Below are 21,911 nucleotides of genomic sequence, written 5' to 3' on the forward strand. Positions count from 1 at the left end.
TCCAGTTCTGATCTCTGATTCAACAACATGAATATTTTTTATAATAATAGATAATAAAAGTTGTTGGTGTGCTTTAGACAACAGTAAATGCACGATCACAGTATGCTCTCCACTCTGGACCTGCTGGATCAAAAAGTTCATAAAGACTAAAAACTAAAGCTTTACTCAATATAAGCACTTTGGAAAGAATTGATTATTAGTTTTTAAACAGACTGGTGTGAAATTAAAGAGTTCAGAGGTCAAGAATTATTAATATTTCTCTTCATAACAGCAGAAGAACAAGCAGACAGAAAAAAATGGTCACAAATGGCACTTTTTTCCTTGTTAAAAAGACTGTATATAAAAGATGGCACTATCACCGTGACATCACAATCTTCTTCTGTGGAACAACCTACCTAACCTACCTACCTGTAACCTACCTGTAAGCAACATTTACATTACAAGCTTTCCGCGCTGTAAATCAAAAATAAGGCTCAGGGGCCAAATTAAGCCCAGCAGAGACACCAAGCTGGTCCACTGAACAACAAGTTTTACAACTTTTTATTAATACTACACCAGAATAATTAAGTAATAGCAAAGCAATTAAATAAAACCGTCTTTTCTGTGAATGAATAAAAACTTTCTGGCCAGTGAGCCACTAGAAGTAATATTGACATTTATTTTTTTACAGTCTGAGCCCAAAGAGTCGTCTTTACTACAGCAGCATTTCTTTGTCTCGTAGAAAAGCTGAAACACATTGTTCTTCTTTTTTTATATCTCAGAAATTAAATGTAATTTCTTTACATTAACAGAAAGTGCTGTATGTGGCCCACAGTGTGAAATGAGTTTGACATCCCTGTTGTAAATAACTATATTTTTACGCTAAATGCAGTCTTTATAAACAAAACAAACGTCACGGTTCATTAAATAAAACACAAAACTAATGATTGGAACAATAAAACTATAAGGAAATTATTTATAGATGTTATTTAAAAGAGTGAGACGCAGGGTCATTTTCCCATAGGTTTCTTTTGGAACTAGAGCTGTTGCCCCCTGCTGGCCAGTAGCAGCAACACAGGTTTAAGGCATACTGACTTCACTTTGCAGAGGAAGATGACACCTTATCTTTTTAGTGTTTTTGACCTTGGATACCAATTTCATGAAAAAACAGGCAACTCAGGGTAAAGTTATGAATCAACAAAGGCTTTGAACTAAATAAGCCATTCTTCACTATATGCACAGAGTCTGGTTGTTATGGCGATGGATCCGTCAGTGTTTCTCACTCGTTTCGCATTAAAACAAAGCAAGCTTTACTTGCAGATGCAGATCGTGTGCCTTTAAGTTGGATTGCAGTTTCACCCTCATCTTCTATCACGAAGATGAATTATTAAACATTACTTTAGATTTTTTTGTGCGTGTGTTTCATCAGAAGTGTAGCGCTACCGTTTCAGTCTGAAAATGTGCTACGTTACGTTACGTCTTTCAATATCTGGCATTAGCTTTGTCCTTTATATGTATCCTGGAACTCAAGTCCAATCAATATAACACAATATCTCTCTCAACAGCTCTCACGCTCAAGAATATTATGTTATGAAGTGTAATGACCGTGAATGGTTGCACAGCATGTCTATTATGTTAAGGTCAAGGACTGTCTCAAGCCGCTCTATACAGCACAGAAGTGGGAGATGAACACGGGGAGTGATAGAGATAGATAGGAGGAAGTGGCTGAGAAGGGTTGTGGGGTGGGGTGGGGGGGGGGTGGGGTGCAGCTGGAGTGCGGTGACGCTCCTTTGTCCTCTGCTGTTTGTCGCTCGCACCTCTCGCCTTTTCATGGCTATAATAACTCACACCACAGCAGCCAGCCCCCACGTGCTGTGTGCGCCAGAATGTGTGTGTGTGTGTGTGTGTGTGTGTGTGTGTGTGTGTGTGTGTGTGTGTGTGTGTGTGTGTGTGTGTGTGTGTGTGTGTGTGTGTGTGTGTGTGTGTGAGAGACTCTGCTCACTTAAGTGTCTCAGTCCAGCTCTGTGCTATTCATGCTTTTTTTAAATGGGTGTGTGTGTCTGACACATGTAATGGTGTGTGTGTGTGTGTGTGTGTGTGTGTGTGAGAGACAGAGCACGCTGGGTAGGAGGTCAGCTCCATGGTGCATTCCTTCACACCCCATCAGCATCTGGATAGAAGCAGGAGGAGGAGGAGGGGGTCTCTACCTCCAGCTCTCTCTCCTCCCTTTTCTCCCTAGTGAGGGGATGTCGAAGGAGGGGAGCGGCGAGTTTAGCCCCTCGCTCACCGCATTAAATGCACAGGGGTCGTCTTGGCAACGGGAACGCCGCCATGGCAACACATGTAGTATAAGTCAGGTGCTGTCACGCTGCAAACCCATTTGTTGAGAGAGAGAGGTGAGGCGGGGAAGAGGGGAGAGACGGAGAGAGAGATGGGGGTGAGACGGGCGGGAGTGTGGGGGGGGGGGGGGGGGGGGGGCTAGGGAAAACAGACAGGCTGTTAGCACAGGAAAAATATGTTATCGCCGTGGCAACGCAATGTGGCAACTCTCCATGGCAACAGCAGGTGGCTCAGGGGCTGAAATTTGCTGCTTTCGCTGCGTTCGTGTGCGTGTGCGAACAGTAAATATCTGCGTGTGTGCGTCCATCTTTCCCCGGCATCTGGCGAGGTGAGAAGCGCTTCACGAGTGCTGGCGTCCAAATCCTCTCGTTCAGCAACATAAAAACACTCGTGTCACAAAGGAAACTCTCCGAATGAGTGGAAGCAAGTTCACGGCGTTCCCCAGGTGTTTTCTGTGTGTGTGTGATACCAGTGTTGACTGTGTTTGAGAGACGAGCCGTCTGACTGGGAGCTAAAGACCACTCAACCTGGAAACCCCCCACCCCCCACGCTCTGTCTTTAAATTACAGATCCAGCAGCATCCCTTTTGTGTGTGTGAGTGGAGATATCTGCGTCTATGTGAGCAATGCCGTCATTACCTCCCTCATTAGTGGTGCAATGATCACCTAAACCGAGTCGCCGGCTTTGTGTTTTCCTGTGTGTGTTTTAATGTGTCGCGCGCGCCGTCTCAAACATGGCTGTCTGGCATGAGTGCGTGTTAAGTATTTGTGAGCTGATGATTTCTTTCTTTCTTTCTTTCTTTTTTTTTTTAATGTGTGTGAATGGACGAGTGGCGGGCGGTGGGGGGCTGTCATGAGAAATTACCCCCATGGACTACAGCGTCGAGGCTGTAATTCTCCGAGGTAATCACAGGGAATAATGGCAACAGTGGGACACCCGGGAATCTAATCACTATAATCAGAAGCACTGGCTTATGGGCTCAAATTCCTGCCTCGCTATCCGCCTCGTGATGAAGCCGGCTGGGCTGGTTGGCTGCTGCGACGTGATCAAATGATTGACCAGTTTTCTCTCCTCTCTCCTTTCTAGTCCTCCGTTGTGGTCGGGGAGTCCCCTCTTCAGAAAGAACGGAGGAGTACTCCTACAAGGTACTGTTTCACCTCCGAGTGTGTGTGTGTGTGTGTGTGTGTGTCTCCCGCCTGTTTCTTTCTTTCTCTCTGTCTCACCCGCTTCCTCTCTCCTCCTCCTCTCTCCCTCCACCCTCTACGGATGTGCCAACTCCAATCATCTCAATTCCAAATCCCTCTTTTTAGAAGCGCACCTTGAGAATACTGAGTGCTGAGTTCTGACACTTGGCTCAGCACCAAGTGTTTTCTAAGTTTGTGGAGAAAAAAATATATAAAAGGGGGGGGGGGGAGAAGAGGAGTGATCGAGACACGGCGAGCAAAGCAGGGAGAGAAAGAAAGGAAGAAAATCTGAGCTTCAAATCAGAGGCTGGGGAGCAATCCCCTTGCCTCCTTTGCTCATCTAGTGCAACATATGTACAGTCTCACTTTATTTTTACTCTTGTGCACCCCCCACCCCCTATTTCCCATTATTCCTTGCCCCCCCTCCCTGCCGAACACCCCCCACCCTTCCCTGGTGGTTGGACGGCCGTTTAAATGGACATTCAATCCCAATCAGGGAGCACTCCAGGAGCTCGCTGGGCTGCCGAGCCCTAAATGGAGGAGGAAATGGATACATTAGGCGTCTGCGGCGCGCCCTCCATCGCCGCTGATAATGGAGTAGTAATGGTCAAGGAGCCGGGCTTGGAGAGAGTGTCTGAAAACCTGGACTCCCTCTGGACACGCAGAGAGTCTGAGTGATGCGTCTGAACAGCTGGACGGATGGACGGATGGATGGAAAGAGGTGGAAAGCTGATTTGGGAGTGCGCATGTCAGGAGGAGACACAGGGGAAAAAAGTCATTTCTTTTTTTTTAATTTTCCTAATGTGTGTCTGAAAGGAGCGATGGAGTGGACAGGTGGGAGCGTCAGAGGCAGCAGGGACGGGAAAGTTGTGAGAGACAGCCAGAGGCAAAGACAAGGGAAGAGTCGGGGCGGGGGTGGTCGGGTGCCAGAGCGAGCGAGTTTGGGGCTGTTAGTGCCCTCAGTTATTACTTCCATCTCCCATTCCCAGAGCTTTCAGAGCTGCTCCGCTCTGAGGTGATGTGTCCTGAAATGTGCCTCTCCCCGCTCGACGTGGAAGAATGCAAGGACAATGGCTGGGAGCCGAGTGCTCGACGCAACCTATCACCCCACCTCCACGAGGTTCATTATTCAGTAGCTCTAAATTATAAAGCTTCTGCTCGGTCTAAGTGCTCGTTTTAAACTCTAAGTTCTATCGTTTCTGGAGCTAACTCATGTGAACCAGCTCTGGGCCGTTATTAACCTGTCAGCTGCAAATGAAGGGTGTATCCAAGTCAATAGAAAAATTGACCAGCTTGTAAATGATTCATCGCAGGCAAACCGGTGCATCACAATCGCTTTAAACAAGCATCGGCTTTATGTCTGTTGACAGATATCTATTGACAAATGATTACCAGCAATTCCAGCAGGACTGCAAATCCCGCCAAATGGTGGGAACTCATATGCTTGTACATTTCTCCATAGGTTTGCTGTTCTAGTCAATGATAAGCTGTTACAGGAAGCACTGTTGCCGCAGTAGCAGAGGTGAAAGTTAAGTGCAATTTGAAGGAATTCAAGAAAAAAAAACTATTCACGACGTTTTTTATCAGCTGAGTTAATTTGCCTTTTAGGCTTAAATTATAACTAACAAGTGAGATGCTGCCCAAAGTTAATTAACAACCTGATGTTGTGTAAAATTGTTATAATTACCTTCAAAACAGCCAGCTGCAATATTAAAATTAGCTGAAAATGTAAATAAAAGTCGCAAACCTGCACTAAACACAGTAGAAATATATACATCTCTCTCTCTCTCTACATATATATATATATATATATATATATATCGATAGATAGATCTATCGATATATATATATATAGATATATATATGAGGTAATGGCTGAGGAATCACACATTCATATAATGCTGAAGCTGGTAGAGCTCAGCTGAACTGTCAGTATATTATAATACATATAAAATCAATCATCTCTCTGCTCTGCGATCAGTTTGCAAAACTGCATTATTATCAGTATTTATGTTTGATGTGGAAGAAAAATCTAGAAATGCATGTAATATAAAATATATAGAGCCGAGTAAAAGCTAGACCGTGATGATTACGTATGCATGTATACTTATTCAAACCAGATACTTCAGTAAAAGAAAGGTTCACCTGCAGTGTTGGGAAGGTTACTTTTTAAATGTATTCCATTACAGAATACATGTCCTAAAATGTATTCTGTAACGTATTCCGTTACGTTACTCAATGAGAGTAACGTATTCTGAATACTTTGGATTACTTAATATATTATCATGCTGTTTACAACTACATGAATGTACTATTGCTGTGATTTATTACTGTTACTGAAGGTCCGCGGCTCCGAACCGTAGTAAAGGGACCTCTGACTAATACGTGGGTTCTGTGTCGGGCTCGTAGCTGAAAACTAGCTTTACTTTGTTGTCTGGGTCAACTTTGCTAGCAAGAGACAGAGAGAGGCGTTGAAAGGCTGCTCCAACAGAACTTATTGTTTTTGGAGAAAACACGAACACGGTGTACAGTCGAGTCTTAATAGCTTACTTACAACTGGGCTCGTCAGGCTCTCTTCTTGGCTGCAGTGGTTATTATTATATTTACATGCTTCCAGCTCCCGTTTCTGCTCGATGACAGCTCGTACTTTTCCTTTTTCTCCCTCCCTCGCTCACAGACACATAACGTGTATGGCGGTCCATTCTCCCTGCAGCACGGACTACACTGCCTATGATGCTACATTCTTTAGAGCTATACCTGTAGCATTCTGCCTGTTAGCTTAGCACAACAACAACAAAAAGGCCTCTCTCACCCAGGAAACACGCAGAGAGAGAGCATCACCCTGTAACCATGGCAACCGTAACGCTGCCGCCTGGAACAACAGAACGTAGCTGTCAAACAAAACCCAAACAGTCCTGACCCGCCACAATATGAAACAGGGAAGTACCGCCGTGTAATCCATTTATTTCAACAAAGTAACTGTATTCTAAATACCACCTTTTTAAACGGTAACTGTAACGGAATACAGTTACTCATATTTTGTATTTTAAATACGTAACAGCGGTACATGTATTCCGTTACTCCCCAACACTGTTCACCTGTCTTGTCGGGTCTTTTTGCACTGCAGCATTGACGCTTTTACTCAAGTCTAAATACGTCTTCCAGCGCCGTGTAGGTGTGGTTTAAAATCTAAAACGTTCTGCAACTTTGGTTCAAAAGTGGCCATCCTGCCCTTCGAGACCATCTCCAGTCCTGTGCTGTTTTAAGAAGTCCTGCTCTCCATACTACTGGATCTGCTCCTCTGTGTCAAACTCAAATATGAACTTCCTGCTGAGAAAGTTGGCAAAATCACTGATGTTGAGCAACAGTTTTGTTGAAGTGGCCAAAAAAAGCTTTTATTTGTGTCAGGTTTGCTAAACTTTTTCATTACGCCTCATATGAGGTGTAGACAAAATAATGAAAGACTTCATGAAACAGGAATTAAGGCTCAGGATTCAAAATCCTCAGTAATGTATGCAGCTTACAATAGTTCATTCCATTCAGTGTTGTTTATTTATATAGCACCTGTCGCCTCAAATCGATTTACATTATATGGTAAAGACCCTCCGATGATACAGAGAAAACACCAACAATCAGATGAGTCGCTGTGAACAAGAACTTGGCAACAAGGGGGACGAAAAGCCCCCTTTTAACAGGAAGAAACCTCCAACAGAACCAGGCTCAGGGAGTGTGAAGAGAGCCAGAGATCAGTAATAAACAATAATAATACTTGAATAACGTCAGACCCTCCCTGCCTGGTACATGCAGTTCTCTTACAGGCCTGTTCCCGTGTTTTCTAGCACATGTCTGTTCTAAAATGTGTGGTCTTTTGCCCTAAACCGAGAAAACGCCGATGACATAATCAGGGTTACTTTCTCATGCTTTGAAGTGCTCTCTCTCTCCAGAGCCACAGAAGATATTTTACAACAGCATTCTCAGCATGAGAAGAGCTCCTCATGTCAAGTAAACTCTGCTTCAAGTATAAAATTGATGTAATATCCCTCAAAGCTAAAACGAGACTAAAAGAGTTCTAAGAAGCATATCTTTGCGCATATTGAAGATCAAAATAGGCTTAAAGGAAACATTTGAAAATCACAGGTGCTGATTAGATTTCAGCCTGATAACGCCTGTTTGTAGTTGTGTTTAAAGGGCTTTTTTTTTTCCAAGTCCGAGTAATCGAGTGTTGCTTTTATTTATTTTAATCTCCCACCCCTGCAAGTTATAGCAGATGTCAGTCAGCCAACCACTTAAACACTCGGCTGTAGCGTCAGATAGACAAGCCAGTTAGACATCCAGTTAAACTGCCAGCAACTTCAGCCCACCAGCAATCCAGTCCGTCAGTCAGCCAGTCAGTCAGACACCATTAGTATGCATCCTGCCCTCAGACTCTAACACACAGCAGCCAGGCCGGGGGAGAGGCGGGAGGCGGGGGTGGGAGACGTTTTGATTGAGCGAGAGGCCACGTTCAAACGGTTGCATTCTCAAAGTCTGCTGGGAGTAACCTTTGACCCTTTGCACTCCGCTTGTGTGTGTGTGTTTGTGTGTTTTTGGTGCCTCTGCTGGCCGCGTGCAGACTGCAGCCTGCAGGGCCATGTGGAACTCATTTAACAGGAGAGCAGAGGAGGTTGAATGCGTTTACGGCACATGAGAGGGGAGGGAGGCCGAGGGCTCTCGCTCGTCCTGGAAAACAGGCAGGCAGGGAGACAGGCGGCGGGCGAAGACGTAGGAAGCAGACAGAAAAGGCAGAGCAGCTGACCAGACATCGGAAAAAGACAGACTAGAGGATATTTTCTCTCCAGGAAAAAAGAGATTGAAATGCAGACAGACACCTTTTCTTGTCTGTTCATACATTTCTTTCTCTTGTTTTCTGCTTCCAACCACACAGAGCTTTTTTTCCCTCTGCCTTGTAAAATGTAATGCTCGATCTCAGCGAGCGGGGACGGGCTTTGGGAGTGCTGCCTGGTCTTTCTCAGCTTAGTTTGTCACCTCATCTCCACAGCATATGTCCCAGGTTTTTTACCTGCGGCGTCGGCGTGCGTGCTCAGTTGGAGATATGAGTCACCACTATACATAGAATGACAGATCGATGCACAGAGGGGGAAAAAATCAACAAGTGAGGATGGAAGAAAGAAATGCAAACAGTCAGCAGAGCGAGGAGGTAAATGTAGAGGTCACATATGTAAGAGAAGCTTGCACCTATAGTAGAGGTTATATGTATGTGTGCAGAAGTCTGCATCTAGGATAAACTGCTGCTGCTGAGGTGTGAGAGCTCATGTCAGACATTTCTCTCTCTCACTCTTTTCACTCATGAAATCTAGACAAGACTGAATCTGGACGTCGCCGACTGGTTTGGGCTCAGCTGCATTAGCCAGTGATGAAAGATAAAGCAGATGCAGTTCCGCACATGGCCACTTGAGGCTCACTCCCAATATCGTGTCAGTCCCCTTGGATGTCCATGTTAAAATGTCCCGATTTACAGTCTGATACAAACAGCTGTTTTGGTTTGTATATCACATTTATGCTTATGTTGTTTTTTATAACATGCAATTTAATTCTTATTTAAGCTTAAAGTTTGCACCAGGTGTCACCTCAGCTATTCCAGGCCACTGAATTTGCTGTGCTTGTGCCTTTTCGGCGATAATTAGCAAATAATGAGTCACAGTGTAACCAACAGACTAAGAACTTTGAGTTCTACTTTGTTCGTGTGTTACTTAAAACTAATTAGCAGATATCAGTGTTTGTTTGTTGTTTATGGAAGCAGCTTGCTAGCCAAACCTGCCATCTAGGTCAGCGGTCCCCAACCCCCGGGCCACGGACCGGTATCGGTCCATGAGTCGTTTGGTTCCGGGCCGCGAGAGTAGAGGCTCGGGTGTGAAATTTATGGTTTTCAGGGGTTTTATCGTTAACTCTGTTTCACCGGGTCTTTCCCATGTTGTAGTTGTGTCTTATTTTGAAAGAAATATTCACACGTTACCATAGCAACCAGAGAGCATTAAGGGGCAGACAAGAGGATGTTACTCTCAATGTTGTTGGCGCATTTCAGGAGGATGCTGCTAATAAAGTTACACAATTACACAGTGAATTCATGTTTATTATTTACAAAATAGCAGTTTTTGTCTCGGTCGTATCCTTTTATGTTGTTGTATTTATCCGTGACACAAGGCCAGTGACTCTGTTCATCTTTTATGCACGGTCTGTTATCGAGGCAAGTTTAAAGCAGGCTGACACACAGCAACCAGCCGTTTGTGATGAGGTTTCAAACGGAGCCGCCTGCTCTGCTCTCACATCGGCACACACGGACAAGCTATTCGAGAGCTGACGCATTAAAGATTGTTTACCGTCCACCGAACGTACGCGTCTGCTCGATAACGTCGTGAAAAGTTTAGGGTGCGTATGAAGAAACGGCTTCTCCGCCCTGCTTTCCCAGAGTGGTAGATCCCTGCTGATGCATGATCTACCACTCTGTGGCATGTGGAAAGGGAACCGTTGCTATGGTAACCCAAAGCCTGACTGGAACGGGAGGTGGGGAGGAGAAAGGGTGGGTGCGTGTCAACCCGGGGAGACCACTGCCCACACGCACACATCCATGCAGCGAGTGATCAAGATTACAAAAGAGACTCTGTGCAGGGACTTACTTATAAGGTTATGGAGAGCAGAGCTGCAGATATCAGGGGCAGAGCCGCGCTAACAGGAGTCAATAAGATTACTGTGGACACAGGCGGCCAGAGAGAGGCAGCAGACGCACACTTACAATGACAAAATCATAATGCACGAGTGTGTGTGTGTGTGTGTGTGTGTGGCAACATGAACCAAATATACAAGATTGCTTTCCACATGGGGAGGGACTTGTATGTTTTAATGAGCCTGTGGTTCTCGAGGCAAATTAAATTTCTGCTCATAACATCAATCATAAATTTACTGTATGGGCTGAGATTTAACCCCCCTCCTCCCAAAAATGCTTCAGCTGCAGTATATCGATGGCTTGATAAACGGCGTTCACAGTCACACCTTAACAAACGTTTCTGCGGCAGACAAAAGCAAACAGCAGGTCATCGTTTGCGAAACACAAACTGACCCCAGAGATGAAAATGACAGCTGTTCCAGTGAACTGGGATGACTGTGGTGAGCAGCAAGCCCTGAATAATGAGCGCTTTCGGATCAGATGTACGCTCTTCTTTTCTCTTCTCTTCAAAGTGTATAATCTGTGTAGAAACTATATATAGATTCACATAAATTACAATTAAAGCTTAAAACCTGTTTGGATCTTCCTTCTGGTCTGCCACAGTCCAGTCTGAGCAGGAAACCAGAGACAAGACTTTGGCCTCGGTGGAAAATCTGAAATGGCTTAAGAAACAAATGATCATGTGGAACTTCTTAATGTTTGTCTTAAATCTGAAATGTTTTTCTAGCTGAGGCATTGTTGTAAACTAGAGAAAGTTCCAGTATATACTTAAACACCCTGAATACTAAAAAGCTTCTCTTTTTTTACATTATTTCTCCAGCATCTTGATTGCAGGTTAGCTGTAAAAGTTTACTTTTTCTACCCTTAGTTTACAATCTCTTTCATAATTACAAATTAAAACCATATGTCGAAATTTCACAGACCTGAGTCACTGCGTGATTTGTTGGGGAAGATGTTTTTATCGCTTAAAGTTAGATGACTGTTTTTAAACAGCACTTTTAATCACTTTTCTTTTTTCTTTATTATTATGATCAGCTGGTTCTTATGTAGCATGTTTCTACACTAGCTGATCACTCAGAGCGCTTTATACAACATGCTTCAATCACCCAAGCACTATTTTTTATCCTTAAGTGATTTAACACTACTCGCACACTGGTGGATGCATCGGAGGGAAACTTGGGGTTAGTAACTTGCCTGAGGATATTTGGCATGCAGACTGGAGCAGCCATGGACTGAACCACCAACCTTCTGACTAGTAGCTGCTCTACCTCCTGAGTATTTTTAACCCAGTGCTGTATTTACATTTATTCTTTCAGTGATTACTTTGGTTATATTTGCTTTTTTATCTATTCTTCATGATTTGTGGTTAGCTCGGCGTTTTCATTCTTTATAGTTTTGTATATAATAATTTTTAGGGCAGCTGGAAAACACTTTGCATAAACGCCTGTTCTACACACATAAAAGTGACTTTATTTGAAAGACTGAAGCTTCTTAAATGTTATCAACTGTCTGTACTTTAAATATGAAGCTACAGCTAGCAGCCAGCTAGCAGCCAGTTAGCTTGGTGTAGCGTGAAGAGAGGAGAGAAAAGCTAACAGTCAGGGTGGTTCTCTTTAAAGTTAATATAAACTGTCTGCCACCAGACAGCAACTTTTATGACATCAAAAATAAATGAATATATATCATATTTTTTGTTGTTTAAGTGTTTCTATCTTATGCTAAACTGAGCTAATTTAAGCTAGCTAGCTAACTAGCGCTGCAGCGCTACATTTACCGTACAATCACGAGAATAATATCAATCTTCTTACGTAACTCTCAGCAAAAAGGAGCAACTAAGCTAATTTCCATACATTAGTTGCACACACACGATATTAAAATAACAAGGTGAAAGGTTGGACGTTTTTCTGCCTGCTGTTAGATTGGCTCAGGTTTGTAAGCCGTAACCTTCGTCTGTCACTACAGATTTTTAGGCCCAAGTTGTTTGGAAGCCAGTGCATTTCCACGGCTGTGTGTTTCAGGATGTTGTCTGTGTCTGAGCCCAGTCGTGTGGGTTTCTTTCTCCAGTGACCTCTCTGTATTCTGCACCAGTCACATCATGCTTCAATGTGGTGACCACATTAGCGAGGTGATTAGCAGCACCTGTCTTTTGCCAGTAGAAAAGCTTTGCTTTCCAGACATGAGAATTCAATCTTTGTCTCATTAGTCTGCAGAAAGTATCGTTTGGTAAACTCCAGGTGGGCTTGCCATATGCCTGTTTTTTCAGCGGAGTAAAATGGCACTTAGGCAGAGTGCCGCAGAGTTGTCCTTCTGGTGGGTTCTTTAGTTTCTTTGAAAATTGGTTTGCGTGACCACTGGCTACACTTCCTCCTCCCTGACCAAGGCTTTTCTTGGCTAGACCAGATGGACGACTGTTGGAAGACAAACTTCTTCCACAACAACAGAGCTCACTGCCCAACGCAGTCGGACGTCGCAGGTCTGCTGAGGGTTCTTTGAGCTTCTTACTGTCGCGTTAACACTGATCTGTTGAGCTACTAGTTCACCTTCAAGTTTAATGCTAATGATGGAAGTCTTATAGGCCATTTGTCATGTGATCAAGTAGCTAAAAGTTAGTTGAAAAAGTCATGATAACTATTATATTCATGTCTGACACAAAGAAATGAAGTCTTGTTGCCTAGATAACCACTGAATGCATTTGCCACACAGCCATTAATCAGTAAAAGACTTTCTTCACTGAATAAAGTTTGAAGGTAAAAAAAATATAAAGTCATTGAATGTCTTTATTTAACCTTTATTTATACACAAAGTCTTACAAGAGAGACCTGTTCAGGCTTCAGGTTCAGATGAAATTTAATGACTGTTTCATAAAAGAGACACTGAATCATTTTTATTTGCAGCTTTAATTTCAAAATACTAACCTGCTTTGGAAAATGTTGTTTGACATTTGAGACGAACCAATAAAAAAGATCAGCAGATAAATTAGTAACATAAAAAGATGTGAATTTACTTGGTTATTTTAACACTTGGGTTCGAAACAGACGTGCCTTTCAGATTTTCAGATCTGCGGTTTCCCCCTTTGAGTTCCAGCGGCTGCTGTATCAGGCGGGCTGGATTTGGCCGTGCCCAGCGGTCGTTGGTAATTGAATGATTTGCAGCGGCCTTAACTCATTTATGACGCTTTCCTGCTCAATTTAACCTTGCCTCGCGCATCAATATTGCCCCGTTGGCCTCCTCGAATGGACAGTGGATGCTCATCGAGCTGCTCGGGTCTTGTGGAGGTCGGATCTGAGAGGTTTTTGTTTTTTTAGGAGCTTCTTCTGTTGGTTTTTTTTAATCCCTCCGCTCGTCACTGAAACTGATTCGTGTCGTGCGTGTAGCTGATGTTCCACCTGCTCTCTCTTTCAGTTCCTCGAGGTGTGATCCAAAATGGCGCCCGTGTCAGGAGCCAGGCCCTCTTCCCTGTTATCAGACCCTTACCTGTAAGCCCTGTGGGGAGCAGAACCTCGGCCATAAGGTGGGTAAACAGCTCCTGCTGCCTTCAAACGTATGATTAACACCAGCGGGGGCTGCACAGACACGCCTACACCTACATGCAGTGGCACAAAGCTCGGGGAGCTCCCAAATTTTCATAGTTTACATAATTACATCTTTATTGTGCTGGAAAGTCAGAGGCGTTCGCACGCTTGCCGCCGTGCACGACGTTTCATCCAGGTGTGTTTATATAACGGTCTCTCGCAGACACACAAACAGGTTTATTAGAGGGAGAGGCCTCGTGATTCAAAGAACATTGGGAGCATGCATGGACATGCACATCCATCACAGGAGCACGAGAGTATGATGGCCTGCACTGCATAATGAATTAAACATACCCGAAAGGCTCACTAAAGGTTTGCAGTGAATATTTGATCACTGTAAGGGAGTGCATGTTTTTCTTATGAGATATTAATATGCTCACGCTCTCATTCTGGGGGGAGGGGGGGATGTCCGGGGGGACAGGGCACGCTGCTGAAGCTACTTTTTGATTTATGGGTTGTCAGGATTACCCCCCACCCCACGCCGTCCTTTGACGCTTTACAGCGAAAAGTGTCTCCCGACTAATAGAGCAAAACGCGCGTCGCAGTGTAACGAGCACGAACGTTAAACGGCCTCGCCGCAGAATCGTCACCGTCGAGGCGCTCTGACTTTAGAGATCGCAAGGTTCTTTATGTGCTGAGCAACCTTCGAGACGATGGGTTCTGCTAAAAATGCACCGTGTCATTGGGGTGGGGGTGGGGGGGCGCAAAGGTGGCGATCTGAAAATGAGGCAGCTCATTTCTGAAAAGGAAGGCTGAGTCTTTGTGAAATACGGGTTTTATCTGACCTGAGAAATATGCGCGTGAGGCCCGAGGGAGCTATTTGTGGCTGATAGATTAGAAGCTGAACTTTTTCCTAGTGAAGCAGAGAAGCTCAGCGTCAGTGGAGTGAAGCAGGTCGAGGCAGGCAGCCCACCTGGCAGCGTGACAGCAGGAGTAACGTTATTCTCTGTGTCCTCGATCCATACAGATCATCCCTGGGCGATTATCTAAGCCGAGGACAGGACAGCCCATCCCGCTACTCTCCTCCGCCCTGCGGCGAGGACCTCCAGGACGACCACACTTACAGCACCGCCAAATCCCCCAGCAGGCTGAGCTCCTCCCAGGTCACCTCCCCTTCCTCCCCCGTGGACGACGACGACATCATCGCCGTGGAAATCCAATCGGACGTCAAACCCGAGCCCCGGGAGATCCCGCTGGACTCTCACGTCACCACTGCCGCCACCACCACTACCTACATTTCCCAGCAGCCCCCGCGCGGACAGAGACGCAGTTTGGGGGGAGCCGGGACTCCGGCTGGGAGCAGTTTGCCCTGGACCAAAAGCCGAGCGAGAGGCATTAGTGACACGCTGCCGCTGAAGAAGCGGCGCGCGGCGACGGTGGAGAAGCCGCCGGAGAGCGACGACGAGGAGATGAAAGAGGCGGCGGGATCGCTGCTCCACCTGGCGGGGGTTAGAGCCTGCCTCAACAACATCACAAACCGCACCGCCAAGGGCCAGAAGGAGCAGAAAGAGGCCCTGAGAAACTAAGACACACACACATAGAACAAAGCATCGACACACACACAGACGGCTTATAGCTCCGAGCACACACACACAGATTTACACACACACACAACTAGGTCAACAGGTAACATTACTACAGCATTAGTCTCAACGGACACTTGTCATCTCCCTCTATCTATCTGCAGGGCATTAGGTGAATCCTACTTATTTGTGGCAATATCAAAAATCTATGTTTTCCTACATGTTCAGCAACACTAAACATCGATGGGTATTTCTCATATGTCTTTGTTGGTTTTTTGTTGTTTAAAAAGGGGATGAAAGCCATAAAAAAAGGAAAAAAACAAAAGCACGTTTTGTCACTAATTTGGACGAGCGCAACAAAACCGAGTCACGTTGCCGGGAGGGGGAGGGCGGGAGCTGACGATGGCTGTTTGTCTTACCTGTTTGTTTCTATGTGAATCTGTAGCAATCTTGCAGTGATAGCCGGCGGTGGCGGCGCTCGCCCAGACTCGGGTCGCCCGCCCGCCCGCCGGCGTCACTCTCCTACATCCACGAGCACAAATGTGAGACTGTGCCAAAGATAAGCGACCAGGTTGCTTCATGTAGCCGATACGACAGCTGACGTGAAAAAAAACAAACACAAAAAAAGTTCAAAGATGGCGTAGTAGAGCTAACGAGAGCGAGTGACCTTAAGTGTGGAAATAAATGTAAAACCCAATGTGATATATATTCATGCACTTATTTTACGCCACTTATAATAAAAAGCATCATGGGTAAAGACATGGTTTATTTCAAGAGCACTCATAGTATTTAAGAATAAATATATTAAAATTAAAAAAAAAAAAAAAAGGTCATGTTTTATCACCATAGAGACGGATAGTGTGCCGGGTCTGAGGCAATATCTCCTTCATTTTGTTGTTGTTGTTGCATAATGTAAAACCTCCACCCCCTCGTACTTCTCTCCATTAGACGACGTAGACACCTGGTATAGATTTCATAGCTGCCAGTAGCTGCCACCACTCCTCCTCTTCATTTGACAAAGAACTATATACATGAACTGTGGGTTTAGGTTTCTGTTTGTGTCTGTTTACCCTCACTCTACCCTCATAAAGATATAAGCAATTTGCCCCTGTGCGGGCAACTCTGTAAAAAGGTTAGAAAATATTTTATTTTTTTCCTTTTTCTTAATTGAAGCAATTTGACCTGCAGGACTTTCTCAGTTATATTGCATGGGTGCTTGTAAATAAGATAAAAAGCAAATCTTTTTTATTCAAAGATCATGTAAGATAAACGATGTATTTAGCATGAAGCATGACTTATTTTCATATAAACCTTGATCCTAGAGGAAAGAAAAAAAAAGTTTTGCCGCCAATTCTTATACCCGTGATTATATTGGAGATTTTTCTTTTCTTTTTTTTTATTTCGTCTCCTTCTTTTTCTGAGCGGGCTTTCAAAGACACGTCTTCAGGGAGGAAACGTGGGAGATCACTCTGCAATTAGAGGCCCAAAGGACGCCACCTCTGGGCTTCGGGTTCAGGCTTATAACGTAGGCCAGCTGAAACACCTCGTGGGGGGTGGGCTTACGACTTCTTCTGCCTGTACAGTGATTTCTTTTCTTTTTTTTGATTTAATTGAATTGTTTTAGGTGTTCAATGTTAAACCCCGGTGTTATCCCAGAACACGTCTGTGGAGTGTGTGCGTTTGTGTGCCCAGGAACACACACCCTTTAACATCGTGCCTGCCTGCCTGCCCTCAGTACCTCTGTTGTCACGACAGAACCTGTCTTTATTTATAACAGTATTGTTTTTACTTTTACTTCAGTGTGTAAACGTACGCGTGTCCTTCCTCTCCATCGGCATTGTTCGGTGTAAATGTTTGAAATCGGAAAGGGGCGCGGGAGACCTTGTAGATGCCCTCATATCTCCAAGAAAAGAAAAAAAAGACGACATGGGGAAGGGGACGTTTCTTTTCTCTGATTTACAGACAGTATTTTTAACCCCAGGTGCATCATGGCTAAAACGGGAATGCGCGCACAAGTATTATCCGACCCTCGTCTGCGTATAAAATAAAGCCGCTTTTTAGGTGAAAACGTAGGCTGGGCTTTGGCTGTAGCAGCAGAGCCAGACGGGGGAGAGGTGGGGTGGGGGTTTGTTTGAGCTGAAGAGACGTTGAACGATCGTCAGCGAGCCAAGCGGGAGGAAAACAAATGCATGCCCCCATCCACCGGCAGTCTTTCGCCACCTGTAGCATGCATCACTGGCTTTGCATTTTGTGTGGTACCCATAAAGAGAAAAAAGAAAAAAAAAAGGGGGGGGGGGTAAAGGAGACACTGTTAGTGTTGTCGTTGTGTGCCATCTGTCTGTCGTCTGATGTGTGTCTGAGTGCTCCCGGGTCAAGCACTCTGCTGTATTCGATGTACCAATCCGCCGCTGTGGTGACTAGTAACCGCGTTGAGTTGGCAAGAGGCATGTCGAGGGGGTAGGACGTGTCGCTTTAGCAGCGCACGTTTGTTTTTTGGGGGGTTTCTGCCTCTGGCTCACTCTGTGACACGCAGGAAAGATCTGTTCACCTCTGAGTCCTGGTAAAACACATGAACTGTACCTGGACGTATTAAAGCAAAGTGCATCCACTTCACTGCCTGAAAAGCCCCCGAACAGCAAAGTGTTTTCTTTCAAACCTGCCAAACGTACCACAAAAAGCTCCTAGAAGAATAGTTGCCATTATTATTATTTTTTTATTATTTGTTGACGTTTTTACGCGCCTTTTAAATTTTCCTGTTTCTTTTTGTTTCTGACAGACTTATCTATAATACTGCCGTTATTTTCTTTTTTCCGTGACTGTCTGAGCTGAATATTGGAAAGCCATAGGTTAGAGATGTCAAAATGCAAAACTGTTATTGATCTGTGCGATGTGATGCAGGGTACACCCAGGTGTTGTTTTCTTGTTTTCTTTTTTCTTCTTCTTTGGTTTTTTCTGTTTCAGTAAATGTTCGGTTTTCTCCTTATTGTGCAAATCATATTGCCAAAGAATGATTTCAAGACCTATTTCATCACTACATGTAAATATCAACGTTGTCCAATACCGTGGCAAAAATATATAAATGTTGTTTTATTTTGTTTTCCATTTTCTGAGAAACTACAATGATGTTTATGTGATGTATTGTCTTCCAGTTGGTTGCAATAATAAAAAAAAAATACGAGTTGCAGAAGCTACGCTTGGCTGTTGTTCTTCAGATGATATCATAAAAGACAAAAGCATAGTTACAGTTGGAGATATGGACGTCAACTGAAGTGGCACCACTGTTACTCATCCAGTGGGCAAATCTCACACAGTACTGTGGGACATAAAGTATCAGGCAACCCTAATTTCTTTATATGTCGATAAAGCAACGTGAAATAGGTGCAGCAATTTATGTGCAAACATACATGGAAAAAACTGATTTTGCATAATTCTAACGAGCTCAAAAGTCAATATTTGGAATGACCACCTTTATTTATGGGCCGCCAAACTTTGGAAAAGTGCACTATTGCTAAAAACCATCATCGAACTCAGGTGTTCCAATCACTTCAGTGGTCACGTGTATAAAAGTTAGCATCTATGCATGCAGACTGCTTCTGCAAACATATGGAGGAATGAGTTGCACAGTGAGCTCCAGCGTGGTACTGTGATAGGATGTGCAACAAGTTCAGTCATGAATAAAATGTTCTCTCTACTAAATGCACCACCGTCAGCTATTCATCTATTAATGGTGTTATAACAAAATGGAAGTGATTGGGAATGCAACTCAGCTACAAAGTGGTAGCCACGTAAACCCGCAGAGCAGAGTCAGTCACTACAGACCTCCAAACTTCACGTGCCCTTCAGATTAGCTCAAGTGCGCAGAGAGCTTCATGGACGGGTTTCCATGGCTGAGCAGCTCCAGCCAAAGATTACATCACCGAGCACAATGCGTCAGATGCAGTGGTGTAAACACGCTGCCACTGGACTCGTGTTCTCTGGAGAGCACGATTTCTTTGGAGTAGAAGAGTCCAGGTGCTGACCTGGTCTGTCGACAGACCTTTGCCCATCTTGGGCATTTTTGCAAGACTTTAATTAATTATATGTTTTTGCAACAGACTGCCAGTAGCAAAGTATCTTAACATATTACTAAAAATAGGTTCTTTGCTAAGGCATCTGTTTTAAGTGCAACACTGGTTAATTTCTTCAGTTGAGTGCCTTTTATTATTCCTGAATGATGCATAGGTCAGTGTTAAACAGCTCCTCTGAAAATGGTCAGGTACAAGGACTGGAAATTACTGAAAAAGCACAAGAAAACTTTAAAATCCCACTTTGAGCCCACCTTGAATTTCTCTTAAAAATTTGAGAAAATCTGGCTCCTTGGAAGCAAAATAAAATAATCTAGAAATTAAGTGTCTCAAGACTTTTGCACACTGCAAGCCAATTTGCAACCCACCTCCACGGCACATAAACCGCTGTAAATCAACCATTCTGAGTTTTGTTAAGAACATATTTACTGGAAGCTGATCCGAGTACTAAACAATTAGCTGTTTTCATCTCAGCACTTCAAGTGAAATGTAGTAAAGGATGTCAGCCTTTGTCATCCACCTCCTCAGCACCACACACAAACCCACACTTACTAGTAGAGTGCTACCTTTGTGATACTAGAGACTCTAATTTGCTCTCAAGACTGACCCCAATCATTAACCTCACATATTCCCATCAACAAGGGTCTTATCATAACCAAGCCTTTCCCGCCAGTTAATTATTCACTTGCTTCCTCTAATCATTTAAGTTCAATACTTCTGATTAAAGTCCTGCTCCCCCTCCCTAAGGGAAAGAAGTAAAAGAGTTAAGTGTACCAAAGAGTGCCTCGGTGTCTTATCAATCTGAGTGGTGCCATTTTGGAGCCGTGTGGCAGTGGAAGCCCATTCATAATTGAAGCAGAGACCGGCTTAATCTTGAGCCAGTGCCTCCCTGTGCAGCACGCTCCCACCACAACACAACTGGAGCTAGCAGCTCCTCTGTTGCTATGCAACTACAGCGAAGAAGAAGAGGGGGGTGAGAAAAGAAAAGTGTGCATTCTGTGGATCTTTAGAGGGCATCTTACTACTCAGTTACAGAGAGTGAGACTCAAAGGTAGCGACAACATTTCATGGATAACGTGGCTTCACGTCTGATGAAATCTCACGTTTAGAAGCACAGATTAAACAAAGTCTTTTTCCTATCATGTCACTTCTTTCCTCTTTTTCCCTCCCCAACTGTTCTCCACTGGAAAAGGTTTAAAGTGAATCCAAAAGCACATCCTTGTCAGGGGCGGACAGGCCTTTAATTTCATCTCAGTGAACTAAATGAAATGAATTCAGGTGGTGTAATATGCCATTTCAGAAGAGCCGCACTGAACCGCTGAGTGGATTGATGCACGCGGAGAGCTGTGTGCTCCCCGGTCTATATCATCCATATCCTCAGAATGACCAGCGAGGCAAGTTTCCATGGAGACGGAAGTGGAGGTAACGTTCTCTTGTCAGCTCTCATTTATTGCAAAGCTTTATTGTTTTTTGTGGGGGGTAAATTTCCCCTTTGGTAGTCAGGGCAAGTCTGTTTCAGAGCGAGCAAACAAGACCAGTGGATGTTGCTCATCCAAAAATTCACTTAAATCTGCTTTTATTGAATAACGTGGAAAACAGTTGCGTGTTTTACAAAGTGGATTGTGTGAGTGTGAGTGTGTGTGAGTGTGTGTGAGTGTGAGTGTTGAAATGTGGAAGACAGAGCCTGTTTTCCTGGTGCGTGGTGTGATCACCCTCTTGTGGTGGCACGATGTTACTACATAAAGCACTCTGGCCCCACAGAGAAGCATTACAGGTGCAGTTACGGAGCTGGTAAAGGTCAGACTTGTTTAAGGGGCACCTGTGTCGCATGAAAGTATTAATGTGTGGACCAGTAGTGAAAGAAGGATCCAGATCCTCTGCTTAGGTAAAAGTAGTGCTGAGCTAACACAAGGTCCAACTATTAAGTGCAAAAGCCAATTAAACTGTTGGTGTTGTTACAAGTGAATACATTAAAAAATTATTAGCACTATTTCTTAAATAGCCTTTATGCATTATATGTGATAAGAATATCATGTTTTTCCTATTAATAATGGTTACATCTATAAACATGTTGGCACTGACAACTGTATAGTGACAATAAAGGCATTTTGTTCTATTCTGTTCTATATGTATATTTTTTAAAATATTATATTTAATCTGCAACAACCAACGTTGGCCATTAGACAAAAGCATTTCTCCAAACATGTTGAATAAAACTGTTAACATTAAAGGAGACATACTATTTCTTGATATTTATTACTATTGTTGGGCTATACTAGTGCAGCTTTACATGAGTCATAGTTTAAAAATAATCTGTATTTATCCTATAGTGGTCTTTGGTTTATTCGCTTTCTAAAATGAGCTGCTTTAGGTTCTGATTGGCAGCCCCTCAGAAACCCCTGTGAAAACCTGTCTAAAGCCACCCCAAGGCCTGAGCTTTTAGCTCATGATTTGTACATATGCTGAAGGCATTATTTGAATGTTTTCCCATATTTAATATGAGCATCCATCATTGCAGCATACAGTTC

The 21,911-nt window shown here is 44.0% G+C and overlaps 1 protein-coding gene across 1 annotated transcript in view; it reads left to right on the plus strand.

The window, feature by feature from the left end:
- The window catches only part of ches1 (checkpoint suppressor 1), a 68,789-nt gene extending 50,283 nt beyond the window's left edge, over positions 1–18,506 (plus strand). The window contains exons 4-6 of the mRNA XM_087851929.1: positions 3,406–3,464; positions 13,627–13,735; positions 14,764–18,506. Of these exons, the coding sequence (XP_087708055.1) occupies positions 3,406–3,464; positions 13,627–13,735; positions 14,764–15,322 (727 nt within the window). The 3' untranslated portion in view covers positions 15,323–18,506. The remainder of the gene's footprint in view (positions 1–3,405; positions 3,465–13,626; positions 13,736–14,763) is intronic.
- The last annotated feature ends 3,405 nt before the right edge of the window (positions 18,507–21,911 follow it).

The sequence above is a fragment of the Neolamprologus brichardi genome, chromosome 15 (genome assembly GCF_056152115.1).
Source record: "Neolamprologus brichardi isolate AB-2024 chromosome 15, ASM5615211v1, whole genome shotgun sequence".
NCBI classification, from domain to species: domain Eukaryota; kingdom Metazoa; phylum Chordata; class Actinopteri; order Cichliformes; family Cichlidae; genus Neolamprologus; species Neolamprologus brichardi.